This window comes from Canis lupus, chromosome 35 (genome assembly GCF_048164855.1).
Source record: "Canis lupus baileyi chromosome 35, mCanLup2.hap1, whole genome shotgun sequence".
Lineage (NCBI taxonomy): Eukaryota > Metazoa > Chordata > Mammalia > Carnivora > Canidae > Canis > Canis lupus.
This window is the reverse complement of record NC_132872.1, coordinates 25,764,724-25,790,360: the sequence shown is the minus strand read 5'-3', so window position 1 is coordinate 25,790,360 and position 25,637 is coordinate 25,764,724. Positions and strand designations below refer to the sequence as shown.

Here is a 25,637-nt window from a genome sequence, read left to right as displayed (position 1 = left end):
TTAATAAAGCCAAAAACTGGTTCTTTGAAACCGAAGTCAATAAGCCTCTAATAAGGATACTTAAAAAAGGGGGACACACAAAAAAGAGGTAACAAATAATATCAGAAACAAAGTGGTGACACCACTACAGATCCAATGGTCATGAAAAGATACTAAAGGAATATTATGAACAAATCTATAAGTTTGATAACCTAGATAAGATGAACAGGTTCTTTGAAATACACAATTTGCCAAACCTCAAACAAGAAGAAATAGACAACTATTTAATTTCTATTTAAGAAACTGAATCAATAATTAATAATCTTTCAAAAGAGAAAGCACCAGGCACAAATGGGTTCACAGATGAATTTTACCAGACATTAGGGGAAAAGTTACACCAATTCTCTACAATTTCTTTCAGAGGACGGAAGTAGAGGGAATATTTCCTAACTCTATGAGATCAGCCCTACCATAAAACCAAAATCAAACATATTACATGAAATGAAAACTACAGGTCGTTATTTCTCATGGAATAGACATAAAATTCCTTAACAAAAGATTAAGAAATCAGGGGCACCCAGCTGGCTCAGTCAGAAGAGTGTGCGACCCTTATTTCGGGGTTGAGTTCGAGCCCCATGCAGGGTGTAAAGATTACTTAAAAATAAAAATCGTTTAAAAATATTAAGAAATCAAATCCAACAATGTATTAAAAAGAATTATAGACCACGATCAAATGTGATTTATTCTGGGTACGCAAAGTAGATTCAACATTTTAAAATAATTAATGTAATCATCATATCAACATGCAAGAAAGGGGAAGTATTGTGATTAAATCAATAAATGCAGGGGCATCTGGGTGGCTCAGTGGTTGAGCATGGGCCCAGGGCATGACCTGGGTCCTGGGATCGAGTCCCACATCAGGCTCCCTGCCTAGAGTCTGCTTCTCCCTCTGTCTATGTCTCTGCCTCTCTCTATCTGTGTCTCTCATGAATAAATAAACAAAATCTTAAAAAAAAAAAAAAAAAGATGCAGAAAAGACATTTGACAAAACCCACCATCCATTTGTGATATAAAATATAAATTCTCAGTGAACTAGGAATAGAGGGGAACTTCATTAGTTTAATACAGAATATTTACAAAAAACTAAACTACCATCATACTTAATAATGAGAAATTCAAAAATTCAAAGCCTTTCCAATAAGAACAGAAACAAGGCAAGAATGTCGCCTCTCACGACTCCTCTTTTACATCATACTAAAGTATTAATACAGTTATTAATACAGTAAGGGAGAAAAGTACACAGAATGGAAAAAAAAATAAAACCATTCACAGATAATATGATAATGTATGTAGAAAATCCAAAACAATTGAACAAAAAACTCCTGTGATTAATAAGCAGTTTTACAAGTTTGCACAATACAGGATTAATGGATAAAAGGCAATTGCTTTCCTATACATCAACAATAAAAAACTGGAATTTGAAATTAAAAACATACTACCATTTACATTAGCAGCCCCCAAAATGAAAACAGGGATAAGTCTAATAAAATATGTGCAAAATCCATATAAGGAAAACTACAAAACTCCAAGAGTGAAATAAATGGAGAGATGCTCCATGTTCATGGATAGGAAGACTAAATATTGTCAAGATGTCAGTTCTTGCCAACTTTACATATTGAATGCAAGCCAAATCAAAAGCCTAGCAATTTAGGATAATTGGATATTTGTATGTAAAAGAATGAAATTGGACTCCTATCTCACACCACTCAAAAAAGAACTCAAAATGGATTAAAGACTCAAATGTAAAACCTGAAACCATGAAACTTCTAGAAGAAAACACAGGAATAAAGTTCCTTGACAGGGATCTTGGTAATGATTTTTTTGAGTATGATACCTAAACGTTTACAAGCAACAAAATAAAAGATAAATAAGAGGGACAATACCAAACCAAAAAGCTGTACAGAAAAGAAACCAACAACAAAGTGCAAAGACAGCCTATGGAATGAAACAAAAGTATTTGCAAACCATTTATTTGTTAAGGGGTTAATATCCAAAATACATAAAGAACTTATAGGACTCAAAGCAAACAACAAAACCGAACTGAAAAATGGGCAAAGGACCTGAACAGACATTTCTCCAAAGAAGACACATGAAAGGACAACAGGTACATGAAAAGATGCTCAACATCACTAGTCATTAGGAAATTGCAATGAAAACCAGTAAGTTATCACCTCATGTCTGTTAGAATGGCCATCAACAAAAAGGTAAGACTTAACAAACACTGGTGTGGATGTGGAGAAAAGAGAACCCTGTACACTGTTCATGGTATTATAAACTGGTACAGTCACTACAGAAAACAGTATGGAGGATACTAAAAAAAAATTCAAAATAATGCAACCATATGATCCAGCAATTCTATTTTTTTTTCAGATTTTATTTATTTATTCATGAGAGACACAGACAGAAGCAGAGATACACAGACAGAGGCAGAGACACAGACAGAGGGAGAAACAGGCTCCACATGGAACTTGACCTGGGTCTCCAGGATCAGGCCCTGGGCTGAAGGTGGCACTAAACCGATGAGCCACCCGGGCTGCCCAGCAATTCTATTTTTGGTTATACATCCAAAATGAACAAAAAAACTAACTCAAAAAGATGTCTGCACCCCCACATTAGCAACATTTATAATAGCCAAGATAATGGAAACCACCTAAGTGTCCACCCATGGATGAGTGGATACATGCACATGCAACAAAGTATTTACAACAAAGTATCATTCAGCCACAGAAGGTAAGGGAACCTTACCATTTGCCTTAACACTGATGGACCTCAAAAGCATTATGCTAAGTGAAATAAGTCAGAAAAAGACAAATACTGTATGATCTCACTTACATGTACAATCTAAAAACAAAACAAAACAAACAAACAAAAAAAAAACCCCACCAAACTCATAGAGAATATCAAGTTTAGGGGTACCAGAGGCAGAGGTACCTATGGGTAGAGATCAGGGGAATAGGAGATGATGGATGTTAGCTGAACGTATTGTAATAATCATTTTACAATATACATAAATGAAATCATCATCCTGTATAGCTTAAATTTATATAGTGATAGATGTCAATTATTTCCCAATAGAACTGGAAAAAAAAATCCCAGTGAGTTATTTTGTGGATATCAAAAAAGTAATTCTCAAGGATATATGGAAGGGAAAAAGACCCAGAATAGCAAATATAATTATTGAAGAAAAACAAAGTTGGAGGAATGACACTACCCATCTTCAATACTTACTATAAAGCTGCAGAAACCAAGACAGTGTGATATACTGGTGAAAGCATAAATAGATCAATGAAAAAGAATAAAAAGCCCAGAAATAAATCCACATAAATGTGGTCAACTGATCTTTGACAAAGGACCAAAGGCAATACAATAAAGACAGTGTTTTCAATAAATGGTGCTGGAATGAGTGGACATCCATATGCAAAAAAATGAATCTAGACACAGACCTTATGCCCTTCATTAAAATTAACTCAAAACAGATTACAGACCTAAGAGTAAAATGCAAAACTCCTAGAAGATAACATAGGAAAAAATCTGGATGACCTTGAGTAGGATTACGACTTTTTAGATATGACGCCAAAAGGCACGATCCAAGAAAGAAATAACTGATAAGGTGGACTTCATTAAAATTAAAAACCTCTGCTCCAAAAGAATAAGAAGACAAGCCACAAACGGGGAGAAAATATTTACAAGATACACAAGTAATAAAGGACACACTTGATAAAGGACATAATAAAACCTCAACACTCAACAATAAGAAAATAATCTGAATTAAAAATAGGCCAAAGACTCTGACAGACACCTCACCAAAAACATACAGATAACAAGCATATAAAAAGATGCACTACATTACATGTTATCAGAGAAATGCAATAAAAACAATGAAATATCAATATACACCTATTAGAATGGTCAAAATCCAGAGCACTGGCAACATTAAATGCTGATGAAAATGCAGAGCAACAGGAACTCTCACGCACTGCTGGTGAGAAAGCAAAATTTTTTTTGCAGGGGGGTGGGGTGGGGTGGAAATTTCTTATAAAACCAGAAAGTCCCACCATACAATCCAGCAATCACATTTCTGGATATTTACTCAAAGGAGTTGAAAATTTATGTCCATATATAAACCTACACACAGATGTCTGTAGCAAGTTTATTCGTAAACTGTCAAAGCTTGGAAGAACGTCCTTTGGTAGGTGAACGAACACATCTGGAAGATGAAATGTTATTCGATGTTAAAAAGAAATGAACTATCAAACCATGAATAGACATAAAAGAACACACAGCACATTAAGTGAAGGAAGGCAGTCTGAAAAGACTACATATTGTTGGACGGCAATTATATACCACCTTCTGGAAAGACTAAACAATACGAAGATCTATGTATAGTAGAAGACAATAAAAAGATCAGTGGTTGTCAGGCACTGGGGGAGGAGGGATGAATAGGGAGAGCACGGAGAACTTTTAGAGCAGTGGAAATACCACAAAGGCGGATATATGTCACCCATATTTCAAACTTACAGGATGTGCAACACACACACACATCATTAGCCATCAAGGAATGCTAATCAAACCCCAATGAGATACCACTTCATACCCACTACGACGTGAAGAAAGATAATACCGCGTGTGGGCAAGGATCTGGAAAAACAAACCCTGCTACACTGCTAAAGGGTGCAGATGCTTTGGAATACAGTCTGGCAGTCCTTCCCACGGTTAAACGTGGAGTTACCATGTGACCCAGCCACTGTACTCGAGGCATGTACCCAAGGGAGATGCACACATATGTCCACACAAAAAAACCTGTAAATGATAGTGGGTTATCTGTGCGGAGTCCTGGATGCTGGAGACGGTTTGGGTGCAGGGCTGTCCACACCACTGGAAACTCAGACCGCGGTAGGAGTGTGACGAAGCCCCAGTGGAGAAAGTGGCCAAGGACCCCAAGTGCTCTCCAAAGGAAATGCAGGAAAGCGTGTAGGGGCTAGAACCAATGATCTCTGAAATAATTCTTCCTAAGTGGGTAAGCCACAGTATATGTGACGATTGCTTTTATCATGGAAATTCAGGTTACCAATTTTTCCATACGCTAGATAATTCTATAATAGACTTGTTCGCATGTACAACTTTGTTCAATATTTAAAATAATTACTGAGGCCAGATTTTTTTTTTTTTTTCAGATTTTTTGAAGTGGAATTACAGGATCACGCTATTTCCAAAAGTTCAAACTAACTTACACTCCTACCACCAGTGCAGGGTGTTGATTTCAAGGCAGCCCTAGTATCACTTTTTTCCTGTTTGTAAATACTTAAAAAAAAAAAAAAAAAAAAAAAAAAACAACCTATAAGCTTTTCAAAATTTTATAATAATATAAAAAGAAAATGATAAAAAACAATAATCATTCTCACAAAATCCTATTACCAAGAGAGCAGCTAATACTACCTGGGAGGGTACCTCTCTCTGCCTCAGCTCTCTCCAGGTGTCCAATAAAAACAACAGTGCTTATCTTCTAGGGCTACAGTCATCATTAAATGAACATGAATATGCGTATAGGGTGCACATACCTATGCGCAGGCGCAGTATCATCTCCCTCTTCATTCTTCCACTCGTGCTGTGGCTCTGTGACTTTATTTTTTTATTTTTTAGGCTCTGTGACTTTAACATCAACTATTCCTACTAAACTGCTTTGTGGAAAGGCTGTATCAACTTACTCTCCCCACCCCGCTCAGTAGTGTTAGACATAAAAGAAACTGGTAATCTGCTGTTCTCTTAGTGAAGGCGAACTTCTCCAATGTGTGCTTAGTTTAACATTTCCTCTGGTAGGTGATATTCTTATGCTTCTAGACTATTTTCTTACCAGCATCCCTACCCTTAAAAATGTTTTTAAACTCTCTGTATATAGCATATGTTCTAGGAGGGAGATTTTCCTGGGTTGGCCTGACCTAATCAGTTAGGTGCAGATTGATTTCTCTAGCTAGTCACAGAATTGGAAATTAGACAAATAAATGCCTGCTGGTCTAGAAAGAAAAAAAAAACCTATGTGGTGAATACTCCACACGACCTCTAAGAACTGAAAGTCTCTGGGCAAACAGGTAGCAAGACTATGCGGACACCAGTTTTACAACCGCAAGAAAGTAGTAGTAGATTCCGTCAACCATCAGCCAGCTTGAAGAGAACCTTCAGCTTAGCTGGGAACCACCATCCTCATGGAGTCCAGCCAGGCGAGACCCTGAACAGATGATCCAGTCATGCTGAACCCAGACCTCAGGTTACGGAAACGGAGAGAGCTGTGCTATTTAAAACTCCTGGGTTTGCGATGATAGTAGAAAACTAACACAGCCAGAAATTTACCTTGGTGCACCAGCGCACTTCATTTTATTGCCCTCCGCTTTATTACTCTGCTTGGCAGGTACTGCCTTTTTCTCTTACAGGCTGAAGGTTTGTGACAATCCTGCATCTAGCAAAGTCTATCAGCACCATTTCTTCAACAACCATTGCTTACTTTGTGTCTCTGTGTCACGTTTCAGTAATTCTTGCAATTTTTTTCAAGCTTTTTCATTATTGTTACGTCTGTTATGGTAATCTGTGATCCGTGACTGCATATTACTATCCTAACTGTGTTGAGGTGCCATGAGACCCATGTGACAGGTAGACGTAATAAACGTTGTGCGCCTTCTGGCTGGCTACTCCATCAACCAGCCATTCCCCATCTCTCTCCTTCTCCTCAGGCCTCCCTTTACCTTGAGACACAACAATATTGAAATCAGTCCAATGAATAACTCTTCGACGAATGGCCTCTAAGCATTCAAATGAGAAAGTCATGTCTTCTCTCACTTGACATCAAAAGCTAGAAATGACCAAGTTTAGTAAGAACTCATGTCAAAAGCTGAGGGAGGTTGAAAGTTAGGCCTCTCGCATCAAACAGCCAAACTGTGAATGCAAAGGAAAAGTTCTCGAAGGAAATTAAAAGTGCTACTCTCGTGAACATATAAATGGTAAGAAGGAACAGCCTTACTGCTGATGTGGAGAAAGTTTTAGGGCTTTAAGGGGAAGATCGAACCAGCCACAACATCCTCTTAGGCCAGGGCCTAACTCTCTTTGAATCTGTGAAGGCACAGAGAGGTGAGAAGGCTAGCAGAAATTGGTTTATAAGGTTTAAGAAACCGTTTCTAGAACGTCCAAGTGCCAAGAGAAGCAGCAAATGCTGACAAAGAAGCTGCATCAAGTTGTCCACAAGATCTAGCTAAGATCATTCATGAAGGTGACTACACTAAGCAACAGATTTTCAGTATTGACAAAACAGCCTCCTATTGGAAGAAGATGCCATCTAGGACCTTCACAGCCAGAGAGGAGAAAAAACAATACCTAGCTTCAAAGCTTCAAAGACCACACTACCTCTCCTGTCAAGGGGGCTAAGGCAGATGGTGACTAAGTTGAAGCCAAAGCTCATTTCATCATTTAGAAAAATCCTAGGGCCCTCAAGAAGGAAGCTAAATCTCCTCCGCCTCTGTGCTAGAAATGGAACAAAGCTTGGATGACAGCATATCTGTATGCAGCATGGTTTGTGAAGTATTCTAAGCCCACAGTTAAGAACTTTCTGCTCAGAAAAAAAGATTCCCTTCAAAATAGGACTGTTCCCTGACAATGTACCTGATCCCTTAAGAGCCCTGATGGAGACGTACACTGGGCTAATACTATCTTTATGCCGGCTAACGTGACACTGATTCTGCAGCCCATGGATGAGAAGTGATTTTGGCTTTTAAGTCTTATTATTTAAGAAATACATTTCATAAGGCTACAGGTGCCACAGACAGTGGTTCCTTTGACACATCTGGGCAAAACAAACTGAAAGTCTTCTGGAAAGGATCCACCATTCTAGACGCCATTAAGAACATTCATGATTCATGTGATAAGATCAAATTACCAACATGAATGGGTTTGGAAGAAGTTGATTCCAAGCCTCATAGGGGACCTTGAGGGGCTCACGACTTCCACAAAAGAAACAGCTGCAGATGTGGTGGAAATAGGAGGAGAACAAGAATTAGAAGGGGAGCCTGAAGATGTGACTGAATTGATGCGATCTCATGATAAAACTTGACTCTATGGGGAGCTGCTTCTATGGATGAACAGAGAAAGTGGTTTCTTGAATAGAAACTACTCCTGATGAAGATGCTGTGAAGATTATTGAAATGACAACAAAGGATTTAAAAAGTTTATAAACTTAGTTGACAAAGAGGATTAACTCCAACTTTGAAATAAGTTCTGCTGTGGGTAAAATCCTATCAAACACTGTCACATGCCATAAAGAAACCTTTTATGAGAGGAAGAGTCAACTGATGCAGCAAAATTCACTGCTGTGTTATTTTAAGAAACTCCACAGTGACCCCAGCCTTCAGCAACCACCCCCATGGTCAGTCAGCAGCCATCAACACTGACAAAAGATTCTCCACCAGCAAAAAAAAACTTACTCAAAAGACTGAAAGCACAGATGATGGTTAGCATTTTTTAGCAATCAAGTATTTTTAAATTAAGGTACGTAAATTTTTTTTTTTTAGATATAACACTACTGCACACTTTAAGTAGACTACAATACTGTAGTATACTACAGTATAGCGTAAATATAACTTTTATATGCACTGGGAAACCAAAAAACTCATCTGATTCAATTTATCCCAATACCTGCTTTCCTGCAGCACTGCAGAACTGAACCTACCATATCTCTGAGGCACGCCTGTATAGTAAGAATTGCCTGCATCATACACAAAAATTCACTGTGGATGGACTGAAGATAATATGTGTGGAAAGATAAACAATAAAGCTAGATAAAACCTTGGGAACAATTTCATGACCTATGGGTGGGCAAAGATTTTAAAAGAGAACATGAAAAACGGTACCGACAAATGGAAAAAAAAATTTGTAATTCTGAACATTAAAAATTAAATGTCTCTTTATCAAATGAAACCAAATAAGGGAAGTAGAAAGAAAAGCAATAGAAAGGGAGAATATATATTTTAATATATACAACCCCAAAGAACCCATACCAGAATATAGAAAGAATTCCTACAAATAAGAAAAATGATCACCTAATATTAAAAGAATGCATAAAAAATTGCAACACTTTCCATAAAAGATATTCAAATGGCTAACAAACATTGGAAAAGAGAACAGTATCATTAGGCATCAGGGAAATGCAAGACCGAGCTACCATGTGGTATCAGCACACACACACACAGAATGGGTAATATGGCAAGAGTAGAGACAAGTAACTGGAACTCTCATACACTAGAGGTAGGTATAAACTGGTACAACCACAAATGCATTTAGCCATATCTACCAAAGGTAAAAAATATCTACCAGAGGTAAATGCACACCAGAGACCCAGCAGCTCCTCTTCTAGATGTAGAATTGTACATTTGCAGGTAAGAAAATGCTTATAACAATCAATAAGAGCTAAGAACTGGTTATATGATGGACATGTCTTAAGTTCCTTATTGTTAGAAATTTCTTCCAATTTTTCTATACAGTGAATGGTGCTGGAAGAGACATCTTCCTGACACAACAACTTCTATTTTTGATATATTTCCTTAAGAATTATTCTTAATATATACTTCCAGACTGCTAGCCAAGTGAGCTATATCAACTAGAGAGCCTCAATTAAAAAAAAAAAAAAAAAAAAAGTACCAATTTCACTATACTCATGTCAGCATAGCAAATTTTTTTTTTTTTTTTTTTACTAATTCAAAATTCAAGGAGGGAATATAATTACTTAAAAAATTTGCATTTCTTTAAAAAAATAAAAATAAAAATTAGCATTTCTTTGATTATAAGCACAGTTGCCTCCTGCAATACTCTCTTCCAGAATGGCAGGTTAGACAAAAGAGCACACAATTTTTTATTACTATCCATGATGGTGGCCAAAGAGCCTTGATGGAAAATTTTTTAACATTCATGCGGACCAAAATAGCCAGCCACAAAGCAATACCAATCTTCCCCATCAAATTTTTCTTAGTGGGCTGTCTCTCTTATGAAACATACACTTCTAGAGTTTTAAGACTTACCTTCTGGATAACCACCAGCAAACTTCTGGACAGAAGAGAACGTCATTATTCTGCTTTTATTTCTTAATAAAAACTTTTGAAAAAGTAATGACTCAAGGCTTTGGCTTTTATTAAATTGACAGTTTCTTCCTTGACAGTTGGCAGATTTCCTCAAACCAAGGATACTAATGTAAAAAGCAATGAGTCACAACAACGTGTAGATTTCAGTAAAACCAGATGTGTTGTTAAGCATCACAGGTGGGACATACAGAACATACCATGAAATATCTTTCAAGACTTTTTTAGAAAAATAAACTTTTCGCCACTTAGGAAATGTCAGAGCTTTTTAATATTTCCGGTAAAGGCCCACAAATAGGAATTCTTGGACAGGATGGCATAGATTAGGTTTTATCCAGTTGAATGCTGTTGAAAAATGAGACAGCTGTCAATTCCTCATTGACCTGCCTCAAAACACCAGAGGAAACATTTTGAAGTGATGACATCATTTATAGAGACAAAGCTTCTGTATTTCTTTTCTGTTCTAGGCCACAAACCAGCTTGACCATTCCAGGGCACATAGATTCACTAAGGTCTTTTGAATTGTGTTTGGCTTCTGTACTTTGCAATGCCACAAACCACCTCATACGATACTTCCTCATCAGGGAAAAATCCAAGTTAAATTGAAGTTGCCTCTGATCCTTCTCATGAAAACCATGCATAGTCATCAATGTATTTTCATGACAAACAGATATGAGATGCCTTTAGCCTTCCTGACTACACATTTTTATAGGTAAGGACTTTATCTCACATAAAACTCTGGGGCTCCTACATCTATCATTTAAGATACCTACACTCGTAAAGATTATGTATCACTTTTTCAATTCCTGCCTATGGAAAACTATTCTAAAGGAAAAATGTTAATGATGATGATAGCATTGTAATACCCTTCCTTCTTTCAAATGAAATAGTACTGATGACTTAATTTGACATAAAATAATTATTTTTTACCAAGACAATTTTAAAAGAAACAGGAAGAAACTCAAAGGACAAGAAGTATTCTGCTTTTACTAGGACCACAGACCCCTAAAGCACAGCAATAGATTTCACAGAGTCTAAGAATAACGGTAGTGGTTAAAATTAAGGAAAAACCCACTGAAGGAGACAAAGATGATCAAGGTATTCCATGCACAGCCAGAAAATCCTGGGGAAAAATGTCCATTGGTAGATGAGAGTACTGACTTCAGGGAAGGAACTTAAGAGCACAGAAATCCCCAGTAGCACAACTTTGGAAAAGAAACACGTCAAGGGGAGAAGTTAAAAGTAATAGGGAGAGGGGCGCCTGGGTGACTTAGTAGGTTAAGCATCAGCCTTTGGATGGAGCCCTGCATTGGGTTCCTAGCTCAGCTGGGAGCCTGATTCTCCCTCTACCTCTGCCCCTGCTTGCACGTGAGTGCTCTCTATCAAATAAATAAATAAGTCTTAAAAAAAAATAGGAATACTTTGGAAACTGCACCGTGAAGGGGAGAAGAAATAAAGAGGGGGAAATTTAGCGTCCTGCAAGACCAAAAAGAAAAAAAGTCTACAACTCCTCTCCCACTACAACCTTTTCTCCAAAAAAGAATATCTACTACTCTGACAAAGGAGGGCTATTATGAACATATCACAAACTATAAAGTAAACCACAGCAAATCACCACCTCTGTCCCCACAAATACCTAGACACAGTCTTTATCTACTTAAAAAATATACAGTATAAGGGGCCTCTGGGGGACTCAGTGGTTTAGGTGTCTGACTCCTGATCTCATCTCAGGTCTTTTTTCTTTTTTTTTTTTTTCATCTCAGTGATGTGAGTTTATGCTCTGCCTTGGGTTCCATGCTGGGCGTCGTGGAACCTACTTTAAAAAGGGGAGGGTGGCGACTAAATGGCTCAGTCAATTAAGCATCCGACTCTTGATTTCAACTCAGGTCATGATCTCAGGGTCATGGATTAAGCCCAGGGTCAGGCTCAGAAGAGTGTCTGCTTGGGATTCTCTCTCTCTCTTTGCACCTCCCCACCACACACACACACACACACACACACACACACACACACACACACACACTCTCTCTCTTGCTCTCTAAAATCAATCTTTAGGGATGCCTGGGTGGCTCAGTGGTTGAGCGTCTGCCGTTGGACCAGGACATGATCCTGGAGTCCTGGGATCAAGTCCCGTGCTGGACTCTCTGCGTGGAGCCTGCTTCTCCCTCTGCCTGTGTCTCTGTCCCTCTCTCTGTCTCTCATGAATAAATAAATAAAATCTTTAAAAAAAATACAAAAAAAATCAATCTTTAATATATATATTAAAAAAAATGAGAATCCCAACAATTCAGTTTATGGAAACCCTCTCCCTCTAAAAAACAACGATAAAACAGAAGGAAACTGGAATACTCCAAACTTAATTAAATGTCCTCAAGAAACTGGGGATATGATAAAACCCCTTGAAACAGAAGCTCAAAGGCTAAAAGTAGAAATGGAAAATATCCAGAAAGAACTAAGAGCTGATCTCACAAAATATTTTTAAAAATGACAAAATTATATAAAAAATGAAGACCATATTACAGGGTGCGCAAGGAATAATGGATCCAATGAAACATGATAATGAATGTTGAAAAAAAGAAAAAAGAACCAAATAGAATGAAAAAGAAATGAAAAACGAAAAGCACTGGTGAGAATATGGTTGAAATGGCAAGGAATATCCAAGTTTCTTAGCTTAAAATGTGTCTAAAAAAGATGCACAAGGTAATAGAACAGAAATAATATTAAAACTATCATCCCATAACACTTTCCAGAAATAAAAGACCCGAAACTATATATTGAAAGAGTTTACTGGATACCAGTGAAAACCAATCCACAATGATCACTTTCAACACACATCCTTATAACATAATTAAGACTTTAAAGGCAAATAAGCTTCTCAAAAAACAATATAAAAAGCCAGGCAACAGAAGAGTACTTAAAAACAAAAACAAAACTCAAAGAAAGAACAAGTGAATCAAGGACATATTTATATATAATCAAGCTGTCCCTCAAGTCTCCACATAATACAAATTTAAAAATAAGCAGTTCTAAACATGGAAGAAATTCTGCACTTGTAAATCCTGCTTAAGGAATCAATCTATTCCAAGATGAACTTCATCCACTCATAATATGACTAGGAGAACTTGGGCAAAAAAACAGAGAGTGAACATTTAATATTTTTAAATAGAAATTTAGGAAACTTAGAGGTGGGTTGAAGAATAAGATGTTACATTATGTAGGCTACACGTTATGAATTTATGTTCTAACAGAGTGAAAATAGGGAAAGAAGGGAGAGGAAAGTAGAACAGTTCACTGAATGTTGTTATACAATTGGTAGGAGTTACAGACAATACTTAGAACAAAATTATAAGATTTATTAAACTCCAAAATCAGTTTAAAAATGGAAGGAAAGAAAACAATGTAAATAAGCACAACAAATACATAAAATTGCAACTTAAAATACAATAGAGTTGAGACCAAACATGTCAGTTTTATAAATAAGTATAAATGGGCTTAACTCAGCTATTTAAAATAAAAAAGATTTTCAATTAGGTTCACAGAGTAAGACCCAAAAATGTGCTACATACAAGAAACACTGAAAACAAAATGATTTACAAAAGTTAAAAATAAAGGATGAGCAAAAGCAGGTATACTAGGCAAATGAATACAGTAAGAGATGTGGAGGAGGATGTACAGATGATATTGTCACAGACACACAAAAAATTCAAACTCAACATATTAGCCACGACAAAGGAGGAACTTTTTAATGCTGGAAGTCACAATTTAAAATAAAGATATTACAGTTAAGAATATCTATACAGGGTGGCCTGGGTGGCTCAAGCGGTTTAGTGCCACCTTCAGCCTGGGGCCTGATCCTGGAGACCCAGGATCAAGTCCCATGTCAGGCTCCCTGCATGGAGCCTGCTCCTTTCTTCCTCTGCCTGTGTCTCTGCCTGTGTCTCTGCCTCTGTGTGTGTGTGTGTGTGTGTGTGTGTGTGTCTCTCTCATTAATAAATAAATAATCTTAAAAAAAAAAAAAAAGAATATCTATACAACAACACTGAAACCACCTTTATAAAAGCAAAACCCAAAGAAAAACAAGGGGGAATAAAAGAGACATGCCATCTTTGTCATTTGCTTAAAAAAAAAATAAATGCGAATGTGTTTGGTGCAAAAAAAATAAATAAATTAAAAATAAATAAAAAAAAAAAAAATAAAAGAGACATGCCAGTAAGAGATCAAGTAGTTAAAAATAAGGAAAAAGAAAATCCAAACAATAAAAAAGACAGACCTGAATGCGTACCACACCTTTCATCTTGATATTAGAGAACAAATCTTTTCTGAATGTGGGATATTCATAATAAAGGTTGCATATGAGGTTTATACAGAAAATATAAGCAAGCTCCATTAAGAAGAGCTATTACAACCACATTTAGAGATATTTACGACTACAATGTAGTAAAAATTTAACAGCAGAAAAAGGTACTTCCAATTGCAAGCTTATTTATGTACTATAAACCAAATTATAAATATCTATTGGGTAAAAAGGAAATACAAAACAAAGTTACAGACTTCCAAAAAAATACTGATTCTGTAAATCAATCTGTGATGTATCAATCCTAAAGATGTGATCCAAGTAAACCCCACAGTATTAGACACATTTATCAATAACAATGATAAAATAAATATAAATGAATTAAGATTCTTTGCTAAAAGCTAGGTAACAACAACAACAAAAAACTTTAGCAAGCATAATGAAGAAAATAACTAAAAACAGAAATTAGTAAGGTGGAGAAAAAAAGAACATACCTAATTATAATAAATCAAAATACATTTTTTTGGAAAAAATTGACAAAATAGGCAAACCACTAGCAGATAATCAGGAAAAAAAAAAAAAGAGAAAGCACAGATAAGACAAAAATGATATGAAGGAAATAACCACTGAAAAAAACACTGAAATAACCATCAGAAAAAAATCATATGATTCTATTTTGCAGACATCACTGCAAATAAATTTGAAGGCCCAGGTGAACTGGGGAATTTACGAGGCTAAGAGCTTACTGAAACTGAACTACTTAAAGATAAAATCTGAAAGAGATCATTCTCCTTAGAAAAAATAAAATAAGGACCTACCAGAAAAGCACCAGGCCTGGATGGTTTCACAGAGTGGAACCTTCAAATACCAGCTTGTTCAAAAAGTCTCTTACATGTTTCCAGAGCAGTGGAAATGAAGGAAAACCTTTTAATTCTTTGCACTTACATATGTAACATCAATACCTAAACCTAATAAGGACAATGCAAAATAAACTATAATTTTTGCTTATCAATATTTATAAAAAACACTAAATTGATTATTGGGAAACAGAATCCAATGCCACAGTAAAAGAATGACACAACAAAGGGAAATTCATTCCAGGAACACAAAGTTTGCTCAATATTAGGAAATCTATTAATATAATCTATCACATAGATTTTCAGAAGAAAATCTCACAGCCATCTCCACAGATGCTAAAAAAAAAAAAAAAAAAAAAAGGTTTCTGACACAATCCAATTCTTTCCTAATGAAAACCACTCAAGAAACTTGAAATCAATAAATATTTCCTGCTATGTACTCCCCCAAATTAATTTGTTGCAGCCTCCTCCCACTACATGGGAACATATTTAAAGACAGGGCCTTTTTGGAGGCAACTAAAGTTAAATGAGGCCATAAGGGTAAAGTCCTAATCTGATAGTATTAGTGTCCTTGTAAGAAGAGAGAGAACTCATTCCCTCTCTTTCTCTGCCATGTGTGGACATAGAAATAAAGTAGCTGTCTGTAAGGCAGAAAGAATTCTCAGCAGGAAATCAATCTGACACCCTGATTTCAGACTTCCATACTCTAAAGCTGTGAGAAAATAAGTTTCCAGTATATGGTAGTTTGTATGGTAATCTGAGCTACCTTTCCATTACGATCAGGAACAAGGAAAAGATGCCTACTACCTCCACTACTGTTTGACATAGCAATTACTGGTGGTAATAGCCAATGTAATTAGATAAGAAAAATCAATCACAGGCACAAGAACTGGAAAAGAAGTAAAACTATCTATTTGCAGATGTGACTGTGTACCCAGAAATTCTTAGAAAGTGAGTAAAACTGAATGAAAAGAAAAAAAAAAACAGTAAAGTAGTAGGATATAAAATCATCATATAGAAAGGAATCATCGTCACATAATTAGTAGCTGGTAAGAAGACATAATGGCAAAACAAAACTAAACCAAACCATCTCCCCTTATAACAGCAACAGAGAAGATATTTAGGAATAACTTGAACAAAAAAAAATGTGTAAAATCTATATGAGAAAGTTCAAAACACCTTTGAAAACAATGAAATTAAATTCAAACAAATAGGAAAAAAAGCAGCTCTTGTTCTCCAACAGGATGACTCAACAAAACAAAGACAAATTATGAACAATACAATCACAATAAAAACACCAACAAACACTGTTATGAACTTGGACAGGCTAATAACTAAACTTCATATGAATTGGGACGCCGGGGTGGCTCAGTGGTTGAGCGTCTGCCTTTGGCTCAGGTCATGATCCTGGGGTCCTGGGATCAAGTCTCACATCAGGCTCTCCACAGGGAGTCTACTACTCCCTCTGCCTGTGTCCCTGCCTTTGTGTGTCTCTCATGAATAAATAAAATCTTAAAAAAAAAAAAAAAAAACTTCATATGGATCAATAAACAGGCAAGAACAGCCAGGAAAACACTAAAAATGAACATCCATAAAGAGAGACTAGACATTAAAACATATTGTAGAACCTCTATCATTTAATCTGTAACAATTTTATTTTTTATTATTATTTTTTAAAGATTTTATTTACTAATGAGAGACAGAAAGAAAGAGAGGCAGAGACACAGGCAGAGGGAGAAGCAGCCTCCATGCAGGGAGCCCGATGTGGGACTCGATCCCGGGTCTCCAGGATCACGCCCTGGGCCAAGGGCAGGTGCTAAACTGCTAAGCCACCCACGGATCCCCTAAAGCATAAGATCTTATATGTGAATATTGACCAGTGGAACGCAACACAAAACCCAGAAACAGACCCAAGTATATACAGAACTTGAGGATATAACAGTCAGTATCTCAAATCACTGAGGCAGAGGTAGACTTTCAAATGCATAGCGTTAGGACAAGTGATTAGTCATTTGGAAAAGATATCCTATTAGATCTATACTTCACATCACACAAAAGAATATCCCTAAATGGACCAAGAATCTAATTATTAAAAAGAATGAAACCACATACATGTATTAGAAGAAAACATGTGGGGAGAGGCTTTCCAATTAGGACTCAGGATCCAGATGCAAAGGAGAAATAAATTTGTTACACTGAAAAAAAAACTGCATGGCAAAAAAAAGAAAAGATCCATATAAACAAATTCCATATACAAAGTCAAAAGACAACTGACAAAGAAGGAGAAATTGTCTGCACCATGTAATCATATGGCGGTACTATCACTAAAAGACAGTATCAGAATTCCTAGCACGGAAGAAAGACAAAGACCAAAAAAAATCTGACAAAAATAGGCAAATGACGCAAACATAAAGTTACTTAAAAAATGAATCTTCAACATACAAACAAAATATGTTCAACGTGACTTATAGTAAGAGAAATGCAAATTATCAGTATACTGAGATACCATTTCTCACCTATCAACTGGCAAAGCTTCAAAAGCATGATGATGCATACACCAGCAAGGCTGTGGGGAAACAGGCAATTTTATGCATTGCTGAATGGAAATGCAAATTGGCACAGCCCTTATAGGGGGGAATCTGGCAATACCTAACAAAGCTATATCTCCATTTATCTTTTGAACCAATAATCACACTTCAGGAATTTATTCTGAAGATGTACCTCCAAGAATATAAGAAAACAGAAGTGTAAAGTTATTTATTGCAGCACTGTTTATAACTGCACAATGCTGGAAGTATCTATGCATAAAAGAGAGGTTACATAAACCGTAGTACCTCCACACTATGGAGTTTCTGTAGCTGTTAAGAAGAATTAAAAGCTATGTCTATGCAGTGCTGTTGGAATGATTCCCCTGTTCGGTGGGGAGAAAGCAAAGTAGAAAAGACTATCAACAGTATATTAGATTTGAACTTTGGAACGTCTCTAACAAATCAGATCTTAAAAAAATAATTATAACCTTAACACACCAAAAACAATCATTCCTGCTACCACTGAATGCCTGGTTCCTCTTAAAATTTCTCTGATTAACAATGTCCTCCTGCAGCTTGAATCAAGATCAAAACAAGATCTACATATTAGTTTTGGAAGATGTAGCTCTTAAAGTATCACAATTCCCTTTCTTTTTTAAAAATGCTATTTATATACAGTCTTTACAGTTGATAAAATGTGTTTCTCTAGCTCCTTTTGTCCTGTAAACTGCTGAGTTTGACGGGACACTGGCTCACCTTTCTTTATTGCTGTTACAAGACCATGCAGGTGGTATTATTACTCCTGTCTGCGTCACACATTTAATATCCAGCTGCCCTTTATTAGTGTTACAGTGGTTTCTAGATCCTTAGACAATCTGAGTTCCTTAAAGCTTATCCAAGACCGTATATTCATGGCAATATACACACCGTGATCAAGCTACCAGACTAATTAAGAGCTGACTGAGAGGCAACAGAGGTTATCAATCAGCAGTCAGAGAAGCTGGCCAGGAATTGCTTCTCTCCTAGGTAAGAGGCCAAAAAGTAGAGGAGATAAAGGATTTGACTACAGATGGAGAGGAGGCTTCTGGAGGATGAACATCATGCTTAAACAAGACACTGGGTTCCAATTACAATTCTGAAAGATATTTTATACAGCGGTACCAATACATGTTTCCAAATTAATTCACAGAGAATTCAAGATTTTATGATGTTAGTTCATTCAAATAGTCGTAAACATTTTTCCATCTTTAAGACAAAGGGACTGGTTTCTAAACCAAAGATTCTCAACATAACTACAAAGCAGATTCTGCTGGGAAGCTTTTAAAAATACAGAGGTGTGGGTCCTACCCAATCAATTCTGACCCAAATGGTCTAGGATGGGGATATAGTATTATCTAGAATCTAGTATTATTTTAAATCTTTCCAAGTGACTCTAACATGCAGCCATAATTGAGAACTGCTGATCTTAGTGAAGAATAACAGCAGCAGCTAGCATTAGTAAGCACATATTACGTGTTATGGACTGTTCTAAGCACGTTACATGTTACTGGTTCATTCCCTATTTTACAAGCGAAAAAAGAGGTCAGGTAACTTGTCCAAAGTCACACATAAGCTAACAGCAGAGTGACGATTTGATACCAGGCAGTTTGGATCCAAAATCTATGCTCTCAATCACCATGATACAGTGCCTCCTAAGCATGAATTATACTTCTATTCTTTAATTGCAAATAAAATGATTAGAAAAAACTAAAAAACGAGACAATTAATGTTCTAGAAGCAGTACAGTGTCGTCTTGTAAAAGTACTGACAAGCTCATGTGGAGAGTAAATGAACAGATGAGAATCTCCCCTTCCCAAAAGATTCACATTTGAGATTTCCACACATAATCCACACAATAATTTCCTGCATATCATCCTACATAGCCTGCTTATTCAGTGTAAGTATAAAAGATCGCTTTGTTTTAAAACTCGGGGAAGTGATGTATTACATGTACATTTATAAGAAAATGTCCTACCTATTTCAGTTCTGCTAACTCCAATGCCATTAAAAATTCTCAAGTAATTAAAATGACAAGAATCAGAATCTTCAATGTCAAAGTCACCAAATTTGATGCGCACTCTCTCTCCCATCTTTACACGGATCTCCCATTCGCAAACGGTGCTGTTGGGATAGGTCTGTGGGTAGTTTATTGATGTGAGGGTTCCACTTTCAGGGCCTAGTACAGTATGTCCACATCCATCACCTTAAAAAAAAAAAAAAGAGTTAAAAGGATGAATCTTTATTACACTTTTAACTTTATATATAATCAGGATTTTTTGGTGAAAATGTTAAAATATGTATGACATGTTTTATACCAACACTTTCCTTATACAAGATAAAAGGGATAACGGGGTTCTTAGTATATCTCCTCACAGGGATCAAAAGATGTCAGGTAAGGTCAAATTAATCAATGATTACCCCAGTGAGTTCAAAGAACCTTCCAATCTCAATAAACAGAAGTAAACATAGGTTACAATAAATGTATATACATATCATAATAAATTTAATCTTTAAAAGAGTATCAATTCATATATATTGTTCAAAGTAAATGTAAACTATAAAAATAAAAGTATGTGATCAGCTCCATCCATTCATCACAAACCCTTCTAAAAGCTCTGTGAGAAGTTGAAGGATACCTAAAAACAGTTTATACTAAAGGTTACGCAGGTCACAGACCATATGACAGTATTTCAAGGCATTCATTGTTGAAGGCATTAAAGCAATATTTAAGGAAATTTAATTTTACATTCTACTGAAATTGGACTTGTTAGTAATCCCTCTCCAAAAACTTCATTTTCCCCCTATAGAATGATGAAGAAAAAATAACAGTTTAATGAATTAGTAAAGATTAGGAAAAATAACCTTCATATCTTGGTAGCAGCATTATCTGCTCCAGAATTCCTTCACTACGGGAACTCAGGTAACTTAACATACTATTATTTGCATCCACCTTTTATCCTAAAATTTGGTGTTTGAGCATCTAGAAGAGGCAAGCAATGCTGAGAAGTTTCAGTTGCTGCTCCCATTGTACCATTTAGCATTCCTTCATGATGGGATTCAAATGAATCTCCTTCTGAAAGGAAGATGAAAACATCATACTAAAATTATAGTATTTTTTTCCTCCAAAATAGCCATTTATAATCACCTTTGGAATAGTTCTGTACTTACACAAAAAAACTGTATCAAAAGTGACAGTGGTGAATTTAAAAGTCAATATGGATACAGATGTCTGTAAAAGGATTTTCTATTATGTTGATTTATTATTTTTAAGAACAATGCAGTGCTGATATTATTTACTACAACAGATGAATGAAAGCTTTAAAAGCTAATATAGTATCTGGCAAGTAGCTGCAAAAAAAATATTTATTAATTCAGTGAATAAGGAAACTGTACAAGTACCAATGAAAAAGTAATTTCAAACCCGTCTCAAAACTCACTTTAATAAAGGAAAAATTCTGTACGTACATTATGACGACAGTACTTCATGTCCTTTTCTGATCAAGAAATTTTATTCTCAAATCCCTACTAGTAATGTTGGCCCACTTTTAAAGGTCAATACTAACAATCTGGCTTCCTAAACAAACCTCTCTTATAAAGCTCAACTTGTGAGCAACACTGAACTTCAGCTATCCCTACACCTGCTTTCAATCTACACACAGAAACTAGGCATAGTCCCTCAATACTATATAGAGGCACCATGAAATAAACATGTTTTTGTGATACACCCACTGATCTTCTGCAAATATAAAACTTAAATGTTATACAACTCAGAAGGAAAAAAAAACACTCAAATTTTCTCCGCAAGTATGATGAAAATACCTTGCATATCTCTTCTGAAAATCATCTAAATTAGAAACACAGGGATATAAAACCTTCACTGTGAAAATAAATGAATTGTAACATAAATAACTTTTGAATAATCATTACAATTTTTCCTTAGAGAAAAAAGATTATCCCCTAAGACAGAGTTTTCAACATTACGAAACTAGTCTGAAATGTTCTCTTGCTATTGAAAAGATGAAAATGTGCTTTCTGGAGTGTTTAAATCTTTGAAAAGTAGCCACTGAATAAATAAAATAACTCAAAATATAAATGTATTCTCTTTAGTGAATAGACACTAAGGCAGCTTTTTAAGTGACTGGAAGTGCCGATGGATTTCAGGAACCCAAGAATTTCCTATTAACAGCTGAATTCATGACTTAGTAATGGCAGATTGTCCCATGTAATGTATTCCCCACAGGCTACTATTTAACTTACGGTTGCCATTTTAAAATGAATTTTACAAAGAGCATAAGCAGTGTTAGGAGTAATTTTTAGATGTCTTTATGCTCATACTTATGTTTGTCAATAAATATGCAAAATGTCTCTTGCCCTTTCCTCCATAAAGTGCAATTTAACAAAATAAATACTAACTGATGAAAAACAGGACTTTTGCATGCACGCTGATGAAGAAAACAATTAAGATGGAGCCGTCTTTTTTCAGTATCTTGTGTAGGGGGAGGGCATGAACAGTCCACAAGGACTGTGCCAAGAATGTTCTAAAATATGTGATGGAGTTCAGAGCTTCCTCCCCTAGCAAAAAAGATGATATGCACCAGAACCCAAAGTTAAAAGAAGGTCTCAAGTCTACTACTACGATGTACAAGTTTGAATGTTTCATACTTCCAAGACAATTTGATAAGTTTAACCTGACCAGATAAATAGATGTGCTGGCCTCGACAAACACCTACTGCTGCAAAGAGGATGTTTAGAATATTCTAGTTTGAAAGGGGAGGCTGGGCTTATACAGTATCACTAGGCCAGCAATCTTCAAATGTTTTTCTCAGTTATTCCCAAGGAAGAAATACATGTTACGCTGGCATCCTGTACACTCCTGCCTGCACAATCCTGACCCGCTAAAGGGTCCCCCGCAAAAAGAATGAAGCTGGGAGCTATTTCTTTTTCTAAAAATTGCCACAGTGACCTTCTTCAGGCTTTCAGAGCATATCCATCTTGTCTAGTATTTAAAAAAAAATGAGTGAAATTAAAGCAGTACTGCGAAGTATTTGAGATTTGTGGTGGTGCAACTTTAAAAATTTAATAGTAGTAAGACTGATGTAATCCTTTAGTCCAGAAATTCACAGTGCTAAATACTGCATTAAACGTCGTCATTGTAGCCAGATGAAATAGGATGTATTAGTTAATTCTTGCAAGTTATTCCTTTGAATGCTTTTCTACTCTGAATGCCCTTTTTCAGCGATTTATTTTAAGATTACTGGGACTCTGGAAACCACTGCAGGAAGCATCCAGAGGTCGTTAGGTTGAACTCTCCAGGGAGACCCTATCCTCACTTTTACCCTCAAATTAGAAAACGTGCCTCCAGTTTTCCAGTTATGAGCAAATCCTATTCCGTACCAATACTTAAAATGCCAAAGTATTTAAAAAAGTAAGACTAAAATCTGGAAAAAATTCTTTATTGTCTAAGCACCTACTACACTTGGAGCGGTGGTGCTCGAATGGGGGGAGACGGGGAGGCTCCCACGGGAGCAGTTTTACCTCCCGATTGGCAATGTCTGGAGATATTTTAGGTTGTCACAATGGGGGCGGGGGGCGTGCTACTGGCATCTGGTGGGTAGAACCAGGAATGCTGCCAAACATCCTCCGAGGTGCACAGGACAGCCCCCCAGAGTAAAGAACGATTGATCTTAAACTTGTCAGTCGTCCTGAGGCTGAGGAGGCTGAGGAGGCTGAGGAGGCTGAGGAGGCTGAGGAGGCTGACTTAGAGCAAAGGCGAGGACGTCTGGGGAGGAAGGCCTGAGAGCCTTCTCGGCTGGGTTCCGTCCGGCCCGAAGGCTAACGCTGTTCTGGCCACTGAGATACACACAACCTAAGAACACTTCCCTCCCACAATCAGCAGTTCAACGAAAGAGTTCTGGAGTCCCGCTTCCTGATTTTTAAAACAAGTAAACAGAAGTTACAGGAAAGAGAATGTTCTTTTCATTAGCCTACAGCCCTGGAGTCATCTCTTTCCTGGGCCAACGGCTCTTAAAATTAGGGTTTGGAAAAAGGCGCGGGGATCCCTGGGTGGCTCAGCAGTTTAACGCCTGCCTTCGGCCCAGGGCGTGATCCTGGGGTCCCGGGATCGAGTCCCACGTCGGGCTCCCTGCATGGAGCCTGCTTCTCCCTCTGCCTGTGTCTCTGCCTCTCTCTCTCATGTGAATAAATAAAATCTTTAAAAAAAAAAAAAAAAAAAAAGATAAAGAAGAAAGGTGCTAATAGGGTCAGGAGTAAGTCTCCAAATTTTCTGCTTAACTTTGTGAGCTAGAAAGAATAATGATGACCTGTGACCAGCCAACACCACCTCCCGTTAGCCATTTTCTCAAGGCAGAGTTGACAAAGGCAGCATAACTACGACGGGAAAAATCCCTTTCACAATGGTTATCCTAGGACCAATCCGTGCGCCCTCACCAGTAACTCCACCACCACCACATCTTTCTCCAACATCAACACCACCATCACTGTTAGCGTCTCCTCCGCTAGACGGTTTCCACCAAAGTATAACTGGCCATAAAGGACAGAAGCCCGTTGGTGCAATTTTTGAATTTCAGTGGAGAAGAAACACTGGAATTTGATCTTACTGCTCCTTTGTTTGGCTGCCGATTTATCTGGGGGATTGCTCACAGAACATGTGTTCACTTCCTCTGAAGAGTCTAAGGTCAGATGTGTTAAGCCAGATATAAATTTTGGTATTTTTCCAGGAAAATAACAGTATTTTTTTAAACTACTTATCCCTAGAGAAAACAGAAAGAACGTTAAACATATATAAGTAACAATGAATGAATACAACAAAGAACATATTATTTTAGGCTGCTCTAAACTTCAAGTGTTTGTGTTTTTTTTTCTAATAAGCACATGCTCATGATACCAATTACATGTAACCCTGCCGCCACCCCCGTATTACTACTACTAATAATTAATATAAATTACTACTAATTACTACTAATACTTAATATAAATTATCTGAATGATTGAAGAGTATTAATATAAATACTGTGTGACTTCTAAATACACTGTGACAATACCATACGCAAATGCAGAAGCTTGCACAAACATGCCACAAATGTAGAGCAATGTAACTTTCATTACAATCAGTGTAAACTATGAACAGTTTATACTTTTCCAGTGAGCTTTCAAGGATTAACCCCCACTGAGTCTGACTCTACTTCCTATAAATGTCACTTCTATCCCATCTTATAATGCATTTGTGAAATCTTATAATAAATCAGCTGAAAAAAAAAGGGCATTCAGAGTAGAAAGGCATTCAAAGGAATAACTTGCAAGAATTAACTAATACATCCTATTTCATCTGGCTACAATGACGATGTTTAATGCAGTATTTAGCACTGTGAATTTCTGGACTAAAGGATTACATCAGTCTTACTACTATTAAATTTTTAAAGTTGCACCACCACAAATCTCAAATAAATAATTCGCAGTACTGCTTTAATTTCACTCATTTTTTTTTTTAAATACTAGACAAGATGGATATGCTCTGAATGCCTCAAGAAGGTCACTGTGGCAATTTTTAGAAAAAGAAATAGCTCCCAGCTTCATTCTTTTTTAAGCCCGAACTATTCTCTGCATGTGTGATAATTTACAAAATTGAATTACATGAAGGAATGTGAGATGTATAAATCCTCTTTAATCCCCACCAAGCACACACCCAACTTGGAACACAGTGGTTAAGCAAATGAGCTCTGGAGTCACAGAATGAATTTAAATGCCCTATCCC

At 36.6% G+C, this 25,637-nt stretch overlaps 1 protein-coding gene across 3 annotated transcripts in view; it reads right to left on the bottom strand.

Moving 5' to 3' along the window:
* Positions 1-25,637, bottom strand: part of DCBLD2 (discoidin, CUB and LCCL domain containing 2) — an 80,344-nt gene that overhangs the window by 43,571 nt on the left and 11,136 nt on the right. Inside the window, exons 2-3 of one of the 3 annotated variants that reach the window (XM_072811689.1) lie at positions 20,817-20,939; positions 19,842-20,069 (exon numbers count right to left, since the gene is read on the bottom strand). In XM_072811689.1, the coding sequence (XP_072667790.1) occupies positions 19,842-20,069; positions 20,817-20,939 (351 nt within the window). Of the gene's footprint in view, positions 1-19,841; positions 20,070-20,728; positions 20,940-25,637 lie in introns of those variants that run through there. The other 2 variants (XM_072811690.1, XM_072811691.1) reach the window with 2 other exon arrangements.